At 37.8% G+C, this 21,536-nt stretch overlaps 1 protein-coding gene across 5 annotated transcripts in view; it reads right to left on the bottom strand.

Moving 5' to 3' along the window:
- The window catches only part of GRID2 (glutamate ionotropic receptor delta type subunit 2), a 781,470-nt gene that overhangs the window by 268,776 nt on the left and 491,158 nt on the right, over positions 1 to 21,536 (bottom strand). For all 5 annotated transcript variants that reach the window (XR_011096421.1, XM_068681714.1, XM_068681715.1 and 2 more), the window contains one exon: positions 15,518 to 15,723. Coding sequence is in view for 4 of the 5 variants with exons in the window: in XM_068681714.1 (XP_068537815.1) it covers positions 15,518 to 15,723 (206 nt within the window). In the remaining variant the exon portion in view is untranslated. The remainder of the gene's footprint in view (positions 1 to 15,517; positions 15,724 to 21,536) is intronic.

Below are 21,536 nucleotides of genomic sequence, written 5' to 3'. Positions count from 1 at the left end.
TCAGCATAACAGCTGCCTATGCATTGTCAAGTTAATCAAAGGCAAGGTGACAAAATAGTTCTGAGGAAGGTTTGAAGCAGGATAAAAAAACTGGTTTAGTGTGAATTAACAGTGTGCTCTTTCCACGTGCAAGGGACAGTCATGTCAGAAGCAAGACTACCGAGAAAGAAAGCAGTGAACAATAATAGATGGGCAAAGAAAACAAGAGCTGACATCTGAACACCCTTTAAAATAAATACTTCAAAAGAAAGGCTCTAAGAAAAAAAGTAAAAGCTTTGTGTTTTGTAACACTAAGAAGGCATACCCAAGAACAGGTAGATTATTAGAGTAATAAGCTAGAAAAATAACCTTTCACCGGTATTTTGAATAGCTTCTAGCTGGGTGAGACTGTATTTACCAAGACCAGAGAAAGATTTTGCAATTGCAAGGAACAAATTAGTGTTTTTTTTTTTTTTTTCTTTTACTGGTAAAGCCCGTACCACAAAGTTACTTTCCAGATAAAATTAGCTATATTAAAAATATTGCACAAATGCAAAAATCCTGAAAGAGGGCAAAACTGAGGAATATGGGCTGTATGAGAATGTAGTAGCTTGTCCAGAATGACTACAGTAAACTAATAAGGATTAGAGCATTTAGTTTAGGTGATTAGATATAACAGATGTCTGAAAGACAGGGAACACATTTAAGTTGGATGTAGATCCAGAGAGAGTAAATCTGAGTCATAAGCATGGAGCAGATCCTGAATTTATGTTCACAAACATAATTGTCCAGATATTATGTACAAAGAGAAGACGGCAGGAAATAATTATGCTCAATTGCAAATCACCAGCATCCATACTGTGAAAGCCATCCATACTGTAGGAGAGCTTGGGCTATTAAGAGCTATTATATTGCTAAAATTCACTTTGGTAATCTAGTAGAAAGGTCACTGATTTTAATGAACTACTATCACGAAACAGACAAGGACCTAATGTTGATGAATTTATTTACTAAAAAAAAAACGATTACCTTAAAAAATCTCAATGAGAACAGAACTTCTTTTTCCTTTCTAAATGTAATTCTTCATATTTTAAAATAATTATATACTGAAGGGATGATGCAAATATATATTTATACCTTTTGTTACTGTTCATAAACAGAGAACTTCATAGGGAGTTCTCGGTATGGAAAAACATAATACATGCCAATAATGCAGAGAAAATGAAACACCCTTGTGCTGAATGTACAGACGAGACAAAAGAATAAGATTCTACAAGCTGAACAAAAGGTATTAACAGGAGTGGGTTGTGTCAAACAAATCCACCCTACAGTTATCATAAGATATGAGCTCCTTGAAAAAATAGGCACCACCAGGAAAATCAGTTAAAAGTCATACAAAAGGAACCAAGAAAGATTTTTTGTTGTTGTTAGAAATACATTAATTGCTTAAAAGAAAAAACTTACTTATTTGTACTTATTGGTACGAAGCATTTGTATGCTTCGGTGTGAAACATGCTTTGGTGTGAAATATGTTTTGGTGTGAAATATGCTTTTGTGAAAATTGCCTAATATTCTATTTGTGTTAAATTTCTCCTGAATTCACGTACTGCCTTCTGCCTCAGAATAAATTTTCACCATCAAATGCTGCATTTTCTGGGAAAAGTTATGAAGTTTTTACCCTCAGTGAAAACTTGCTATTTTTGTGTATCACTTAGTATGAAATCAAAATAGTAAAACCCATAGGGTAATCCTTGAAAAATTAACTCCTTGAGCAAGTAGAGCTGCAGAACATAAACCACAGAGCAAACTCAAGTCACTGTGGTAAAAGAGAAGCAGGCTGCAATGGAAACTGAACTATGAGCTGCAAGGAGATTATGGGGTTCTCCACCCTGACTCTTGAGGAAAAGTAAAGTATCAAGGAAAGCAGGTATCAACAAAATTAGTTGACGGGTCAAACAAAGCAAACGAAAAAATCTTCAAGCAACCAGAAGCTAAAAGTTTCAGTGTAGTTGTACTGAGTGCAGTAGGTGTGGTTGCCTTGGGCAAGTGCACAGAAGGCTCGTCATCTTCAAATTCGAAAATTCAAAAACTCATCATCTTAAAATTCCAAGAACTTTGTCTTGAAGTTAAATAGACTGAACTGGGTATATCCCAAAAGACAAAGTAGAATATAGATGATGTTTGCAGGGACATCATAGACTCATAGAACAGAATCACAGAATATCCGAGTTGGAAGGGACCCACAAGGAGCATCAAGTCCAACTCCTCTTGACTCCACAGAGTTCCACACAAAAATCAGACTGCAAGTCTGAGAGTGCTGTCCAAACACCTCTTGAACTCCATCAGGCTCGGGGCCGTGACCACTTCTGTGGGGAGCCTGTTCCAGTGGACAATGATACTCTTAGTGAAGAACCTTCTCCTACCATCCAACCTGAAGAACCTTCCTTCCTCCTTTGCAAAGCAGCCCACACAACAGACTATGTGATGCTGAGGAGGAAGGGTATTTCAAGTCAGCAGGGCATTAACTCCTGGAAGGGAGGGAAGCAAAATAACAACAACAAAAGCACTAACAACAGAAAATGCAAATGGGACTTTGTGTCAACAACAGATGACGACACGAAGGATGGTCTGACTCAGTCACCCCATGAAAAGCAGGGTGTCATCTGATCAGAAAGGACAAGTTATGGAAAATTTTATCAGGTACAAAATAAATGGGAATAGCATACCAATTTTTCCCTCTGACACATGCATTGGGCTCCACACAGATAATGCTTTAGTGGCTGTGGTCCATACAGCTACCAGAAGCAATGGGAGAAAAGGCAGCAAGGTGCAGAAAGGTATCTATCCAAAGCAAGACTGTATCAAGCAGCAATCATTTCAGATTCAGATTGGTTGCAACTTATTATACATTTAAAGATGAAGATGAACAAACTCTACTTTCCTAAGAGGAGAAAAATCTTCCCTAAAATTGATATAGAAAAGGAATGAGATGACAGATATATTTGGTGTATGTTTCCATGCAAACGTTTCTTTTCCATAGAAAGCCAACAAGGCAAAATGAAGTGACACACCTGACTTAAGTAGTAACTGATGTATCAGGCATCTTAAAAAACTTGGACAAAGGAAGATCTACAAGGCTAAAAATTAGAGGACTTTTATAATACATTGCAGTAAAAGGGAAACTCACTGTAGGAAGATTTTACCTTATAAAGAACAACTAAATATGAAAAAGGAGTAGTCAAAATAATAAAATGTGCTTAATGGAAATTATATAAATCATACTGAAGTATCAATTATATTAAATGTTCGGTATGGAAGCAAGCTACAGAAATGCAATTATTTTGAATGAACACACAAACTGATCTTCAACAATGATTAATTTTCTATGTTCTTCCATTGACTTTCTTGACTTTCTCAAATCTTAGCAGAACCAAGTACGACAATCTGAAAAGTAGCTTTTCACATCACACAATATTCAAGTTTTAAGTTAAGATTCAAATAAAAATTCAGTTAACTTCATATATTCTTAATACTGCTTCCTGGAAATAAATCTTCACTTACCTCTTTCAGATGTTCAGACTACAAAAAAATTTAACACAAATAAGAGCATCCATAAGTTATCAAAACTGACATATTCCTTTCCTAGTTCTTTCGCTGCAATTCTGTACTATTGGTACATATACATACACATATTATATGCACGTTTTTGTGGAAAAATAAGAAATTCAATTACATTTTCCTTCCTCCTAGACTTAGATCTCAGAACGAACAGGCATTTTCATGTTTATTTCTTCAGTTGATCATTTCCTTCTGATAATGGGCAGAAGCCAGATGATGACCTGATTTTTTAGCTCTTTCGGTGGTCTTTGATACGACCAAGGGTCTCATGGTTCAACTTTTTGGGAAATGGCAAAATTGAGGAATACAGTCTGAGCAGTTTCTCTTTGCACATGATGAATGTGATGTATGATCAGACAGCGGCATTGGGAAACTGGTCATATATTATGGGATCTCTCATTCTACTCTGCCTCCTCTCTTATTCAACGTGTATGTGATAGATCCAGCTGTACCTTAGCCTGCATAAGTCAGTCAACTAATTTGATGACAGCACTTAGCTTTCTGCATCCTCTTTGAACACTGGTTTGACAGTCTGCGTGGGTTCACCATTGCAAGCCTAATTAGGATGCTCACTAATGGCAGGCTCGCAACCCCCATCTAAACAAGATGAAAACGAAGATTGACGAAATGGACAAGGAAAAAGTACTTTCATCCCAAACTTAGCACTTGGCAATAATTCCCTAACACAAATGCTTTAATATTAAAGACAGTAATGTTCTCTCAGTAATGAAAGACCCATGACCATAATAAGCCAAACTGAAATGCAAAGCACTTGGCTTGGAAGTAAAATTAAAAGCAAGTCTGAAGGAGAGCAGCATGAAAAAAAGGTCACACAACTCTGCAGAGGGTGTAGATATTTAAAAGACTGGTTTTATTCCAGCTTGGAATGAAACCCAAAAGTTTTGAAGTTCTGTGAAAGACTTTTCAGGGCCAAAGCCTCAGGTAGTCTGCCCAACTGTCTTGGAAGCACAGACCATAAAAAAACCTTCATTTTTTATTTTTATATTTATGGAAAAAAAAATAAATCCTAGCTGGCTTCAGTCAGGATCTCAGCTGTTAAAATCAATGAAGTGTTTCCAACATTTAACTCATTTACAGAACTGAAACCACAAACTTGATTCCCTAAATGCTGATTCCAACAGCAATGTACTGCTGGTGTGATTTCTGCACTACGAGCACACTTCTTGGCTTATGCACGTTAGAGGAATATATGTAAAACAGAATATAAATAATACATGATTCTATTTTGTAATTATTAATTTGCACTCCCTAGAATTAAGGCAAACTGTTGCCAAAAATAAAAATCGAAGAAGCACAAATCAGATCCACATTTAACTTGCTATCATGAGGATGCCCCACAGAATTCAAGTTCACAGGAGACATGAAGTGTGTTGCAATTTACACATTTTAAGTGCACAGCTGGTAAGTGTGTTTTGCAAGCTTTTCTGTGTGCTGATTTGCAGAACATGGGCTGGACCTGCTACTTGGCTTTTCCAACACCAGCCAGTGTGCTCAGCTATAAATTGCACAGTTCAAACCTGGCTGATGGTTATCACACACTACTTCTTCAAAGTTGCCCAATTTAGAGTCTGACAGATAACCACAATGATCAGCTGAGCATGCACTACCTACCCTCCAGACTACCATCAAACCTCATATGAGACCAAATCATCTCAGAGCAATCAGAGAAACAGATCTTCATCAAGAATGCCGAGATGACTCAGATATTTTATAAACCACGGAATGGTTTATGGCCAGACTGAAACATTAAATCACTCTTTGAAGTGGACTAGGAACTACTGTACCACTCAGATTTAAAGAAAGAGTTCAACATCAATATGATCAGCTAAAGAGACAGACAGTGACATTCTGCCCTTGACAGAATGTTGAAGCACCTGGAGAAGTTGTAACCCAAAGTACCCTAAGGAATCCACAAAATACATCTGCACCATGCTGTAAGTTGCAAATGCTGGAGATATGAGCCCCACCTGAAGAGCTGTCCACGAACCAGCAATTCTGTAGACCCAGCAGCCCCTCTATTCTGAGGGCAGAAAATTTCTGTATTAAAGTGCTTATTTAAGAAATACATATCTACTTTTCAAAGCCACAAGGGTTCTCAGGACACATTATCTCTCTTTGTTCATACATTTCCAAGCGATTCAAATGTGAACTCTGTTTTAAGGGTATCATATGTGAAAAACGTCCACTTTTCAGAGTATCCTAAAATGCCAAGTACTTTATTTTCGAATTTCGCTGCTTAAATCAGAGTTTGTGGGAAGCTGCTTCCAGCACTGGTTTGACTGAAATTTGAGAAAGTTTGAATTACCTCTTCCCATTCTCCATTCCCTCCTCTACATCTCCACAGTCTCTTGTTCAATGCACTCTGCAACTGTCTTAGGAGGAATTAAAAGAAGCTCCTGCCCTTGCGCTTCTATAACTAAATGAATATTGTATGTGAACTGTTCTTTAAGAATACTTTATTTACCAACTTGTAAAGAAAGCTGACAAAAAAATCAGTCACTTCATTTAATCTCTTCTGAATTTGTGGCTGTGGAAATCTTCAGCAATGCCAGCTTAGAAGCCAGGTTAAACACAAAAGACCAGACAAAACGGATCTCTTTCCTCATTTAACACAGCAGGGTAATAGCATCACATAGCAGACTTCCATTTTCTCTTTTTCTTTCTCCCTGTGTTTTCATGTCCAGTCACTGATGCTTAAATTAATTTTTGCTGACAGCCTGAACTCCTACTGCTTCCCATGCCTTATTTGCTCTGAATTATATGAACTTTCTTACGTATGGATGGATATGTAACCATTTTAAGATAAACACAGGTTCCCTTCCCTAGCAAATCTCATGTGGTTCTCAAGAATACCTTTCAAGAAAATCTAACAGAGTCTGGAGTATGGCATCTCTTTTCCTCACACTGTTTGAGAAAATTGAACACTCTTCAACATTCAGGTTCAACACTTACCAACAGCCACTGCCAGAGCTAACTAATGGGTCACTACTGAACGTGCCAGGAGCAAAAGGGTGCAGTCAAAATCCCAAAGAAGGGCACTGAGCAGCTTTGTGGCCAGTGCTATTATAGAGGATCCTGAAGAAGTAACAGTATGGGATGTACCATCTACTTACTGTTTCATATTACTCTGTTTTCTTGTATTTATCAGGACAAATTTTCTAGCAACTTACACCAGATAATCTGGTCTAAGAAAAGGTTACCAGCATCCCACAGCTGGGTAATCTGACATGAACAAACTTTAGTACTTGTGTAATTATCTTTTTTGTAATCGATACTTAGAGTAGTTTTGATTTTTTTTCTTTTTTTTCTGTTTTTTTTCTTCCATAGAGTAGTCTATGTTTTTTCTCTGCAGAATTTGGGTTTATCAACAGCTTCAGTAGTGCTGGCTGCCTAGTCACTTGTAAGTAGAGATAAAATGAGTGAACCCTCCAAGGAAGCACAGGGCTCTTATTAAAAGATGAGTGGAATGCAAAGGAAACCAGTAGATAGCATGTTTTTACAAAATTAAAATCATACTTTTTGCATCTACTCTTACAATCAGCAGAAGCAGCTGTTATTTTCATTTATGGAAATTTTGAGATGAATCACAATCATTAATTTATTTTCCATTTGAAAATAGAATATCCTGGACAAAAACAAATCTTTTGAAATCATTTATAAATGAGCTAAATAATACAAGTCCCAGCTAGGGAAATATGATGTTGGGAGTTGAAAAATTAGTATTGCTTAATACAGAAATCAGCTCTTGATAGCAACAGTCCACATCTTAAGCTCTGTGGAGACCAAGTCAGCTACTCTCTGCTAAGTACTTCCAAACTAGCATAAATTATCTTAATAACAGTGTTTAAAAATACCATTGCTGATTATGAAGCATCCACAAAAACATGCTCAATCTCGAGGTTCCCATTCTTACGGCAGTTGTTTCTAGTGATGTAACTAAGCAATTTTTATTAATGTACTGCTCATCTATTTGCAGATAATTATCCAGTTTGGTTCACCAAATTTTAAAGAATTTAAATTTTTTCAAATTTGCTGATGAACACATGGCAAAAAATACTAGAACTAGACCAAAAATACAACATGCATTTTGAAAAAAAGTGAAAATGTGGGAGATCCTTCTCAGCTAAATATCGTAAGCAATTTATAAGCTAGAATAGGGGTGGGTGATTTTTTTTTTTTCTTTAGAACAAAGTAATGGCATAATTTCATCATTACCACAGGGAAAGCGTTTAAAATGGAAGAACTAATAGCTATTAGTTCTCCTCAATTCAGTCTAACAGATGGACAAAATAATTCAGATATTAATTGATTATGAGTCAATTGTGCTTCAGGGTTAGAAACATTCAACACTGAATTTTCTTGTAACTTGGAAATTAGTTATATTTCAAGACAGCCTAGGTAGGCTAATGCACTGGCTGTGTCTCCATTTACTGGTGAAAAGGAAGGAGGCAGAGCAGCTCTGCCACTCAGGCTACATGACTTTGGAGGAAGAATTGGATTAGAAATAGTTTTGTCAAATCTTATCACCCCTTTAAGTTAATCCTCTCTAGCTGTCATTTTACTTCAAAAAGGCGCTCAACCTGTGGCCGTCAACTACATATTAGTTTTGCAGATGTTCAGAGAGGGCTTTTTATAACACCTACATGAATCAGACAGCCACATTCAGCTCCATGGAAAATAACATACTTTAATATACTGACTGTCTCTATCAATGTGCATATAATAGCTTTGTTACATTGTTTCATTAATGTGTTTTATAGCTTTCTTTTTTTTTTTTTTTTTTTTTTTTTAAATATAATTCTGTTTGGCTGGTTGAAGCAATTTGCTCTCCATGGCAAGACATTTGTCTCAGGAGGAACACAACAGAGGTGTTTATAGTGAAGCTATAAAAGCAGGGAGGAAGGATAAGCAGTAACCAAGACTATCAGATCCAATTAAAATCTCTGCTATAATAAAAGCAGAATATAATCAACCGTGATAGCAATTTAAGAAAGCAGGAGAAATAACAGCCAACTCAAACAGAAAAAAAAAAAAAGTAATTAGTTACTATATCTTTAAAAATCATGGGAGCTCATCCTCTCAATTATTTATTTTAGTCAAGAGAACAGCACATCCAGCAACAAGCAAGGTCCCAAAGAAGAGAATGGCAATGAGCAAGTCATTAAATGCCATCTACATTAACAGAAAGAAATTTATAGGAACGCATAACCAAACAGTTGTCTGCACGACAGCAAACAAGTTGCTCATAAAGTACATCTTACATCTTCTACTCAGTATTTAAATGAAAGAGTTTTTCTTTTTTCTTTTTTTTTTTTTTTTTTGTCAGATGAAATCACTACCAGTTTAACTATAGGTTTTCTCAACATTTGCAATAAATTACTTATGACACTGTAATCAAACTAGACTCGTGAATTGTAATGTACCAAGCCTCATGAATCTGGACTGAAACTTACAGTTTGGGATAGAAGGAGAATTAAGGATAGATGAAGAGATTTAGATCATAAGTTGGTTCTAAAATTTCAAGTAGAAAGGTTCAAATCGAGAGTACTGCTCAAAGTTTACATCCAGCAGGGAATTTTTCTTGTTTTACAATACTGAGGGATGAGGCATTTTATTGTGTAACTACTAAAACGACAATAGTGTAAATATTTGTACCCATAACAAGACACAGAACAATTACAGTCATGCACATTGTTAAGTATACATGTATATAATGAATGTACTTTTTGAATTATTAACAAAATAAGTTCTGCTTTTAGAAATAAAAATCATAAACACTAAAAAATGAAAAGAAAATCCAGGAAGAATATAAATGCAGAAATAAGCAGGGTTGTTGGACACGGTGACCCCAGAGGCCCCTTCCAACCTCAACTGTGCTGTGATACATCGTAAAATAAACAAATGCTCCAGTTCATTTGTGTTGTGTTTCTTTTTGTTTGTTTGTTTGTTTTGACAGACCCTTCACTGAGGCTCTCTTTGTACCATCAGAAGCACAGAAAGCTTACAGAGCATAGATAACTATGGTATATTGGCACCATTAGACTTATAACATCAGGCATGCTTTTGTCTCACTTTTCACATCACATAAACATGGGAGGCATAGCTGGTTGCAAGATAAGCAAGCCTGTATTCTGGTTCTCCCTAGCTGCTCTGATTATCAATTCTAATTAAGAAACAGGACCAACATGCAGCCAACCCAAACATACCAGCTGTGCTCTACCCTACTGATCCACTACCTTACTTCTCGGGAACAGCAAAGGTAAAACTCTAGTTCTAAAATCCTTATCAGTGCAAAGGACCTGTAGATGGCTGCCTGCTCCGTGTTATTCTTTAAGGCAGATCTAGACACTCTGTGTTGGAATAGATTTCCCTTGATATTTTCTCTTCATTTTAGGTAGTAAAATAAACCATATTAAGTACAGCAAGAGCTGCATGCTGCCCTCAAGTATCCTATCACTACACTGTGAACCTTAATTTCACTCTCCTCCTGATGCTTTACTGAAAATACAGAAACAGAATGGATTGCTTCAGGTTATGGTCATGGTGACGATGCATGTGATACAAATCCCTTTGAAGCTAACTTATTTCAGCTCTAAAAATCCTTCCTCTCTCATTTGCCTATGACTAAAATGTCTCATCTTTGAACTTGTGCCTATGGCAAGCAGGTGCATAGAAAAGCTATAGCAACATCACTCCATTCATCAAGAGTTGAAAAATGACGGATGCTTTCACATCTCATCATTCATCAGCTGAACGGCCTATAGTAAAGGCTACAGAAGCAGAAAAAGTTGGGAAATTGGACTGAAGAGTAAATCCAAGATTTGCTCATATTTTAACTGAAAGGTAAAAATCTGGAAACCTCAAGGACCCCTGCTTCCCTTCTTGCAGGTTAAAAAAAAAAAAAAAGTCACAAAAGAATCTTCTGCTACATTTAAAGGATGAAAGTTGCGACATGCTCAGCATACTGAACAGTAAAGGGATTTGGAAGATCATGAGAACTAAAAAAATCCTTCAAGACTCTAGCTCAGTTTGCAGCTATATACTGTGTGTTTAATACTATAGAAAGAACAAAACAACAACAACAAAAAGGAACATATTTAATTAGATTGTGAGTAACAGCAAATTACAGTGGGGCATGCTGAATGGGATTTTTTTTTTTTTTTTTTTCACCACAAGCTGCGACATAGAGAATGGACTCTCAAAAAAGCAAGTGCTCTTCAGAACAGTGCTGGTCTAAAAAACTCAAACACACTTTGAAAAAAAAAACTGTTGAGAAAGAAACCCTTAAATAGTAGAGCATTCAGCTTACTTACAAGAAAAATATAGCAGAAAACATAGTCACTGACATTGTAAGATTTGGTTTTAGCCTCTGAAGATCATCTCTTCTAGCAAAACTGAAGTCCTGTCAGAAGATCGGGGGCTCAGATTTACAAGATTTTACAGAGGCATCCATGGCAAACAGGAGCTAACAGCTGATCTACAAGTTCAGCTGTGCCACAAATAGAAGCAGGGTACCACCTAGCACATGCAATTAAAGAATGCCCTAGATGATATTGTCTTCTCCAGAGCTGGTTATATATACTTGATATTTATCTGGAGTCTTCCATGTTTTCTGATGTATGTAAATCCATTCATGACTGAACAAACAACATTACTATTTGCTCCCACAGAAACCCACCAAAATTTGGCAACAGATTTCAGTGGAAGTAGCATCCAGATCCACCACTCTGATCCTTACCTTCTATTTTCAACTGAATTCCTTTCATCTCTTAACTATATATCACATTTTTTTCTATTTTTCTTTATTAATAAATAGAACAAAACACAGCCAAACACTGAAGTAACATGTAAAACTTGAGGCGAACAGCATCACAGAAAATGATTTAAAAAAAAAAAAAAAAAAGAGGGAGAGGTCCATGGACCTTGGACACACAAAGGCTGAATAAACCTTGTGGATAAGAAGTTGAATAGACTCTCTTAATTCACAGTACATGATTTGCTTAAAGAAATAAGCCTGCTTAGAGAGCTATGTAACACTAAAGCAAATCCCCATCTTTGATCTAGGAGATCTGATTTGCAGCACGATCAGATCTGAAGCTGAAATCTGGTAAAACCATGTCACTACATAAAAAAAGCTTTATTTTTTGAAACACTTAAGGTTAAATTTCCTATTATTTCCAACAGATGACATAATAAAAAGCAGGACAGTTGCCACAAGTAACAATGTAATTTCACAGAATAAGTGTTACTACTTGTGCTATACACAGTAACCATTAGAAAAAATAACACAGAGAAGGTTCAGTAACAACTCATTTTAAAATGATATTTGCTCTATAAAGACTCATTTTTGTCTTTCACTTGCATACTACTTCACTTGCATGACAAGAAGTTTCGAAGCGTTCTCACCTGTTTCTGAAAGAGGTCACTGCCCTTCTCACACATGGTCCTCGATTGGCAAAACAGGCTCAACATGAGGGTGGTTTCCCTCTCCCCTTTCCTAATGGTTTTGAAATGCCTTTCCACAAAGGCTGGCATGGGGACAGAATTTTTCTTGTCCCAGAGTCCCTGCTCTTTTGCTAAAGCATCAGGTGATTTTTCCATCTTTTCTTCTAACACTTGACCCTGGACTTTCGCCCATTTGCTGAGCTTGCATCCTATTCATTTTCCTCTTCCCCCATATAGCTTTTCACATCCTGGAAGTTCAGAAGAACACATGCTAAATAAATAAACAAAAAGCAAACAAGCAGCATACTGTTTACATCAGTCACCAGCACTACTGTAGCATAACAATTCCTATATTAAAGGGTTGGTTGTCAGGTGCTTTCCAGTAATAATAAGTTTGGATGGGAGTATTTTGCTTCATGTATGGGACCTAGATGATTATTTGTGGGTACAGAAATACTTTACCCTACTGAAAACTGAACAAGTCACTCCCAGATCCCTGGCATAGGATTTTTTCATATTCTTCCGTAAACTCTTCTGGGGAGTAGTCCCAATCACTGCTAGCTCCATGCATCCCCAGTCTGTAGCCCAACAGATATCCGTGTTTAAGCAGAATTTCTCTCCATCCTCTGGGCTCAAAGCAATCAACGACATTAGAGAATTTGGCTGGTCTCCCCCTCTCTCTTTATATTAATCCTACAACCAAGAAGGTGAGAGAAACCTCTCCACTTCCCAAGTGTCCCTGCCTTTTCATGCCCCACAGAGGACAAATTAACATGCAACTTTTTTTTTTTTTTTTTTATCTCCATGGTCAGAACAGTCTGTTTACATACTAGTGTCCATTTTCTTGTGTATACTAGCAGAGATTTCATCTCTGCAAGCTCCAGAGATAAAAAAGCTGGAGAGAAAGAAGGGATCAGCTAAAACCCAACACAAAAGGCAACGCTTCTTAAATCAAACAAGCAAAATACCAACAAAACAAAATAGAAAGCTCAAACCCAGCACGCTCTTATTTAAAAATAAATATTTCAGTGAGTCAGAGCAAAGATAAATTCTACCACAAGGAATCTCTGATTTGCAGACTGCCTATTTACACAAGCTTCTGTCTATTTACCCTGGAAAAGTTGTTACTTGCATAGTAATCAAGCCCACGCTTACTACAGCTGTTGCAGAGTGAATGAACCCTCTTCTCAGCTAAACAATGAGGGGGTTCAGCCAAATTCAGCCGTCCAAGAAGACGGGACTGAGAAGCAGAGACTATATGATGCCTAGGAAGAGAGGCTGACATCTGACTAGGCAACTTAAATGCATCTCTTGGGCAGAGAAGCCATAGTATATTTTTAAAGAAAATGAAACAAAACGCTTGTCTACATGTGCATTTGTTTCTTATTAACTCCATATGTTTTGTGTTCTAATTCCATTACGTTAAGCTGAATTACAAGGTTAGACTGATCAGGCACAAGGCACAGTCTTTGGAATAAGCATGTCCACACTTGGGTTGTGTAGGAAGGCATGTCTTAACCCAGTGGCCATCCATATGCTTTGTCACTTCTTTGTCCAGAAGGTACAGCTTCTCCTTCAACTGCAAATTAACAGATTCTGACTATCCTTTGGCAAAGCTATCCCCACTAATTTCTTCTTGCACAGGCACTGATTTGGGGATGCAGCTGTTGGGAAGGGCAGTTTGATCCCCCACACCAAGAGACACAAAATATAGGCAGTAATGCCCTTCCATTTCTGTAACACCTCCTACTGAGAGGCTTTCACCAAAATACTTGCTGGCAAAACCTGTAATGTAGCATCTGATACAAGACTCTCTGTTTGAACCTTACTCACAAAAAGACGACAATGACCTTTCCTGACAGTCATGCCAGGAAAGGAGAAATCACAGTCTTACTTTATTTTAGAAGCCAATGCCAAAGTGAGAACTCTAAAAGAAATTGCTTACATTCTTGGCAATATTGGACATTGTTTTAGTTATACAGTTTTTATTTATTTTTTAATATTTTAAAAGCTCAGTGCCTGCAACCTCAAAATATGACAATAACTTTCTTACTATGCTTCTGTTTGTAAAAATAAATGATGCTAAAGCAAATGTATTTTCTTTAGAAGAGTGTTTTCCTTTACGAACAATGCAGGAGTTTTGTCTCATTGAGTTATTGTAGTTAGAGACCTGAATCCTTCTGCTTTCAGGTTGAAGTATGAAATATCTAACAATGCCACTTGTTGAAAAATAAGACATCTGTGACTTGGGTGATAAAAACAGTGCAGAACAATCTATAACGTTCACACAAATTGTTTACATCTTATAAGTCACAGCAAACATTTGGATAGTGCAGCAAACACTCATTAGTGCAGCAAACACTCATTATTCAAAATTAGCAAGCTTGAGTGTGTAACGAGGACAGCAGAATGCCTAGCCAAAAAAAAAAAAAAAAAAAAGAATCAAACCTATCCCCTACCTATCCCCTAAAAACTTTTCTAAGTAATATTCCTAAAAGTCTCTTAATTGAGACTACATACACACAGTTTTTTGAGCCTGAATTTCTGAAGACCTACATAACACAAAAGTTGAAAAATAATAAAAAAGAATAATAATAATAAAAAGAAGTTACAAATATATCCTAAGGAAATTATTGTAGAGAGAAAGTATATTTCAGTGGAACAAAAAAAAAAAAAAAAAAAAAAAGGTACTTTCAACCACAGATTGAATGTCAACACACATTAAAAAGTAAAATAAAATAAAATTAACAGGAGAAATATTGGTGTTGTTTGAAGAGAACTACGCCACACATTTAAAAGATAAATTATGCAAGTCATAGCCAAATGCTCTGCACAAATCTTCTATCTCTAAACCATGATGAGATTTTTGAAAACTGTGCATGCTGCCTGCAATTTTTGTTTAAATATGTAAGCAGAACATTAGTTTATCTTCTAACATTCCTCAGTCAGATCCAATCCTTCATGCATTCCACTACCTGACTACTACTCAGTTGTAAATAACAGATTATTATCAAACATTATTTTTTATAAAAGATAAAGTGCCTGTCAAGTAAACAGATTTTATCCATGAATGCATATGCTAAGTAACTAAAATATTATAAAACTATAAGCTATAAAACCATCAGCTGTAAAGTTGGCTTTTTTTTTTTTTTTTTTTTTTAAAGCAATGGATGCAAAGAGCAAGGAAATAGCAGTGCAATATCCATGAGCTTAAAAAAAGGAGTTGAAGGGCTAATTCTTCTGTGTATTTCCTAACTGCTTTTGTTCATGCAGAATGTAGTTATATTGCTTTGTAGGCACATTTAGGGGCATAAAAAAATACCCATAAATGGTTATCTAAAAGAGAGGATATTTAAATATTTAAAAATAAATAAATACGAACAAACTGAACCTTTTGACAGATGGTTGCTGACTTTATAAACCGAGTAAGAAGTTACCACTGCTGAACACATACCTCTGTTATGAATGACTTGGCTGTGGAGGGGTTCATCACAAGAATAGCCCGTCGCAGAGTGTCCCGGTAGCGGTTCAGTTCTTCTATTCGCATAGTGGAAAAGAGCCCTGTGATCATTTTATTGATGTTGTTTTCTACTTTCTGCAATGCTACATCCATTCCCTGCTGAGATACTTTGTCCAAAAACTCTTGTATTCCACGGATATCTAGGAAAATCAAAAGCCAAGCAAGATGTTAATTGGTAAGTGGAATAAAAGACACAGAAGGCCATTCAGCTTCTCTCACAAAAAATGTTTTGTTCAGTATCAGGTAGACCCCTCTGGGCTTTAGCTTCAAATTCATTGGAGCTCTTCCCTGAGCTATGCTTGTGGCATTTTTTATAGTACTAAAACACAAGAAACAATGGCTACACACCAGCTCCAGTCCAAAAGAACAACTAAAAATCAAACCAATACATATTTCTAGCAACTTTCCTAATTTGCTCAGTCAACCATCATGTTAGTTTCATAAAGGAATTTCATGCTAAAATCCATAAGTAGTGGTGAAGTGGACTGCAACTTATAGTGCTTCCTCTGACTAAGGGTCGTCAGAGACACTTAAAAGTGGGAGAAGGGGAAGAAGTAGATTCTTCTTGTTGCTGGACTCAAAATTATGTTACCCACAGAAACACTATGTAGCTTCAACTAAGTGAAGCTCATTAAAAAGTCTTAATGTCATTCTAAATTGCACAGTTGTTTATTTCCTTGAAAAACAAAACAAAAGCCAGACAGTTGCAATGGTACTGCCTGCTCTACTCTGATGCTGCCACCACTGGCTGAATTTAAGTCTTCCATAGCTTACTGCTCTAGTGGAGCCTTCTGGCTCATGCCAAGTAAATCCTTCTTCAAAAGTGAGTCAGACAGGGAGATCTGGGCCACAAAATGCTAAGTATTTTCACCACCACCACCACCTTGCAATATCTTTAGTGTTCCCTGGACAGAAAAGGCTGGGTGCTCTCACATTGAGATATTACCCTCAGGCTGGCTGAAGCCTTTTCCATTACTGAATTTCATAGCTAAGAGCGAAAAGGGATAGTTTTTGTTTTCCCCCTCTTTTGAATGGCTTTATTGAAGTAAAAACTAGAATCTTCCAATTTAAAATCTCTCGACGACTTCCCAAGTCAGAGAAGGATCTCCTGGGCCTCAGGGAAATCCTGAGTCCTCCCTTTCTGACCCACATTCAGCACTGCAGTTTCTAAATCTTTTTTATGTAACCAAGCCACCAGCTCCCTGATGTGCAGTCACTCAGACCCGCTCTCCCTGAGGACACAACAGAGCATCCTTCCCTCCCTGGGCACCAGCCTCCTGCAGACCAACCTGATCCCATTTAGAGGAACAAGATGCAGCCTGAGAAACAACATAACAGATATTGTTGGGCACAGGCATTAGGGGCATGGTATTCGATCCATCCCTGGAGGACTGCAGTCTCTGCTCTGCCTCCCTCCTACAATCATGATGCTCTAACAGCGCCTTGTCTGGATCACTCGCTTTCCAGGGAAGTCACACCTGAGGCCATGGACTGATCACACCTCTTTCTTCAGGAAACATTTAGTATCTGAGAAGGCTTCCAACTAGATTTTCTCAAGTGCTTGCTTGCTCTGAGGTCTTTCCTCCTTCTCCTATCTTCTTCTCCCACTCCCTTGTTGATTTAATCATACTGTGGAATGGGAAACCTAAAAAGCATTCATGCTACAATGAACTCTCACATGATATGGGAGGGCTGCAAAAGCTTGGAAAATCAGAGCAGACTGGAGGGATGCCTGAACATGGCAGACTGTGAGCCCCAGAAGAGATGTTACACAAACAGCCACAAGCTCAGGCAGGAAAGGGCTCTCAGATGACCCTTAGGGCAGCCTATTTTGCAGGAGCTAAAAGTGATACCGTGCTGGCACATTGTGATAACAGCTCAGGGCAACCCCATGACAAACCACAGAGAATAGCAGAGCACATTGCTGTTGTTTTATTTTATCAGGACTGCAGTTACAACATTCTCATAGGAGTACACTGACAGGCAATGGCCTTTAGAGGGACTGAAGTCCATTTTAAGACTACAAGAAATAATGAAAATCAGCCCTTTTGAGAAAAATATTGTGAGAAAACCTTTTAAATATCTTCCCCAAAAGCTGCCTAGACCCCAGGAGCCTCCCCTAGCCTTTGAGGCAGCAGCACTCCCAGAGCTCAGCTGCTCTGTGGCAGTCCTGTGGATTCACAAAAGGTGAATCCACAGGACTGCAGGGGAGGATGATGTGTTTCCCCCCTCCTTGCCCCCAGCAAAGCATCCACAACACGGCAGAAGAACCTGTGTGAGACACCCCTGCAGAGATTAAGGAGGTATCACGTGGATTTAGCATGGAAAATGTGACTGGGAAAGTACAAGAGCAGAGTAGCTAAGGCCTGGCCGGTGACCATGGCAGATGAACCCTACATGGTCAGAGGAGTCTAACAGCAACGCTGTGACACCCAGACATGATGAGCCTGAGGGGAAAAGCTGAAAATACCCGAGCTAGAAGTCTCTGTGCTGACTGCTGGAAGAACTCTACTAAAACTAAAGGCAAGTTTTCCTCTTTTCCAACCTCAGTCAATGCTCCTTCTGTTTACCTATGTGTTTATAGATCAGGGGGGAGGGAGGGAGGCAACACACTCTGAAGTTTAAAGGTGCTTCCAAACACAGGTGATGGTGCCATTTAATTTCAGGCTCGGGCAAAATAAGGTAACTGAGAGGTTCTGGGTTTCAGAGAAATCCAGTGGCACAGTGAAAAAGATCTGAGGCATACAAAAACATTCCCATCTTGATCTGCTTATTTTTGGAAAAAGAGTAGCATAAGGAAAACAAAGTTCAGTCTCCATGGTAAAGAAAATGCTCTGCAAAGATGTTCCAGCTACAGAGCATTACAAGCAGCCACCCTCCTCAGGCAACAGATTCCCAAAGCCACTTCCAAATATGAAGACCTGGCCATGTAACAGCTTAGAGCCAAGCAGCCCACAAAAATAATTCAACAGCCTTAGTCTTAGAAGTCAGTCTGCCACCACCAGAAAGTTGGCTCTCTTGCCTGGAGCTCTAAAATACTGTAAACTGGACAGAAATTTAGGCTAGAAACAGCATTCAGCACAGCAACACCAGCCTTCAAAGACTGCCGAAACACCAGCATTACTAAAGTATTACACTTCAAGAATAGTTTAAACACAAATAAAATACATGCTTATCCTAAAAATAAAGTTCTATAAGAGAACCAGATACCAATTACAGCTTCTGTTTAATATCTGAATCAGGAAAATTAAAATCAGTCTAATCAGAGATGTTAGATTTTTTTTTTTTTGGCACTGTAAACACCAATTTAAGAAACAACAAAATTATTTGAACGGCTACAAATATGCTTTGATTTATGCAAATGATAAAATAACTTCTTTCCACTTCAACTCCTTCATTCTGAAGTTCCTGTGGCTTCAGGACTCTGTGAATTATTTAACAACCAGATAAATGGAGAAGGAATTGGATTAAAAACTGTCGGAGTCCAAATTAATGAAGTATACTGAGCATATGGAGATTGGACCTAGATATACCATCAAAATACTCAGGAAGGAAATTAATTTTGTAGGAAAACTTTTATTAAAATTTAAATTCTATAGCATAAATCCATATATTCTTCTTCGATACCAGAACATGGAATGCAGATACCAAACTTTTATCTGTCCTTTCAGAACAAGAACACTGAACTTGACCATAATTTATAAACATGCTGGAATTATCGACTGATATTCTGTATAATCTGCGTTGTCCCAGAAACCAGATTATGGGGTCAAATTATTTTGTTTGCCATGAATATCTGCAAATATAAACACTGGAGAAACTGTAGTGAATGTTCATTGAGTGAAGGGACAAAAGTGGCAAAGGCCCAGTAGTATTCTGAAGTTCTGCATTTATCAGGTGGTCATGCCAACAGTGTTGTACCAGTGCTTGTAGGAAAATAGTAGTGTCCTAATGGAAAGGACACCAAATCATGTTGCATAAAACTTCTTGACTAGTTCTGCCATTAGCATTGACAAAACACAATGCTGAAGACAGGAAACGAATACAGACTCTGCTTTACTTCAGCCTACCCAGTAGAAAAATGGAGATATTGGGGATGCTCACCTGCTGCTGTGAAACAGCAGAGAGCACAAAAACACCCTGCTATTTAAATGTTTTTTAAATCACGATGGTACTTCCAATATTTCATCAGCAAGTCACTAGCAATGATCATATTCAAAGCGTATGCCAAAGAACAGATGCTGCCACTGAATGGGCAGCATTATCTTTCCTGCGTGGATTGTCTGAAAGTGGCACATTTCCACACTGCACTGTGGAATCATCTTTCTAATAGATAAACTCCTTCTGCAGAAAAATCTGGCAAGCAACCTGTGGCACAGATGGCTCCACTGTGGAGACACAGAACTGTTCATGTCTGGGACACAGGTGTTTCTCGCCCTGAATTTGCTAGCCAACCTGTTGCCCAGCCAGGAGACACATTTCTATTTTCTATGTAAATCAGATGAATCACAGCCATTTCCAGAAATGCAGAAAAGCTGCCCATTATCACCAGTATTAATTATTCTCCTTACTGATTAAAGTCAACATTACCGTAGAGAAACAGACTGATGCTAAAGCCAAAGCTACCTCCTCCTCCTCCCATCTCAGTGTCATTGTTAGTTAAATTACCTTCTCTGTTTTTTACTGTATAGCCATCACTTCAACGCTACACATGCACGCACAAGAACATGGTACCATTCTGCAATCAGATATTCAGCATCAGCTACAAGAGTTAAACCTGGCTGGAAATTGACAAGAAACATTACCAAATATTCTCCTTTCAAACAAAGTTGTGGCTGATGTCAGACATTGTAAAGTTTGCTTGCAAAAGTTCAACAAACAAGGAAGCAAAATTTATTTGTGCGGGTGAGTGCAAGACCCATGGCCTCCTACTCTCTGAAGGTGTGACTGATATATTCAAATGCCACTTGATGAGTCAAGCTGAGATGTGAATCCAGGTGCCAGCTTTACCGCAGGCTGGTCATTACTATCAGTTAATGAGGAGGTGAACTATGAAAGTTCACAGCAAACGATATGCAAGCACCTAAACGCATACAGTCTGTTCACTGAATATCTTTTGGGTACTTGAGAGAGACCTTAAGATACAGGTAAGCATCTTAAATACTATTGCAAAGCATACTAAGAGCAGAGTTAAGCGTCCTTTGAACTATGGGTCCGATACCTAAATCTTGACTGCCCAACCTGACAGAAACACTTGGACCTCACCTAGCACAAACAGTAGCACCATTTAATGGAAAGCTTGGCAACATTATGGTAGGAAATATGCACAGGTAGGCAGATAGGGAGGGTAAAGTAGCCAGTATTTTCAGTAGATCATGAGGATTTAAAGTCCAGAGCTTTCCTTGACACCAGATTTACAAGGGCTGTGTCTTAGCTCTCTTTGTACTGAGGTCGCTAGACTATATATGTGACACACCTGAAACAAGGAGATTCCTGACTTACACTGTTTGATCTTAGTATCAAGTAATAAAACTTGCTCTTTCCACAAGTTTCTTCACTGCTGGATTGCATAAGTTACCTCTTCCATTTCTGTTTCTATACCAATTTCAGTGGGAGCAAATCCCTTGTTCTGTCTTGAGGACAATCTAATGATTAGGACACCCTAGTTCAAGAGGCTGAGGCTAAGGCATCTCATACAGAAAAAGCAGCTTTTGTATGTAAAAGTAAAGCTTTTATATTCCATACAAAATGAACAGCAAACACTAAATGAACACCTCATATGCCAACTATGTATTATTCCTATTAAAAATGAGAACTCTTTAGGTTAGAAATAGATACAAATCTAAAAATAAATTTTCACATCATGCTATAGCCAAAAGAGAAAGATAGCCCTAGTCACAAACAGCAAAAAAATTAATCCATCCACTTTTACCACTGTATACCACTTAAATTA

This window comes from Anas acuta, chromosome 4 (genome assembly GCF_963932015.1).
Source record: "Anas acuta chromosome 4, bAnaAcu1.1, whole genome shotgun sequence".
In the NCBI taxonomy this organism is placed as follows: domain Eukaryota; kingdom Metazoa; phylum Chordata; class Aves; order Anseriformes; family Anatidae; genus Anas; species Anas acuta.
The sequence above is the reverse complement of the archived record's forward strand: the minus strand, read 5'-3'. Positions and strand labels throughout refer to the sequence as shown.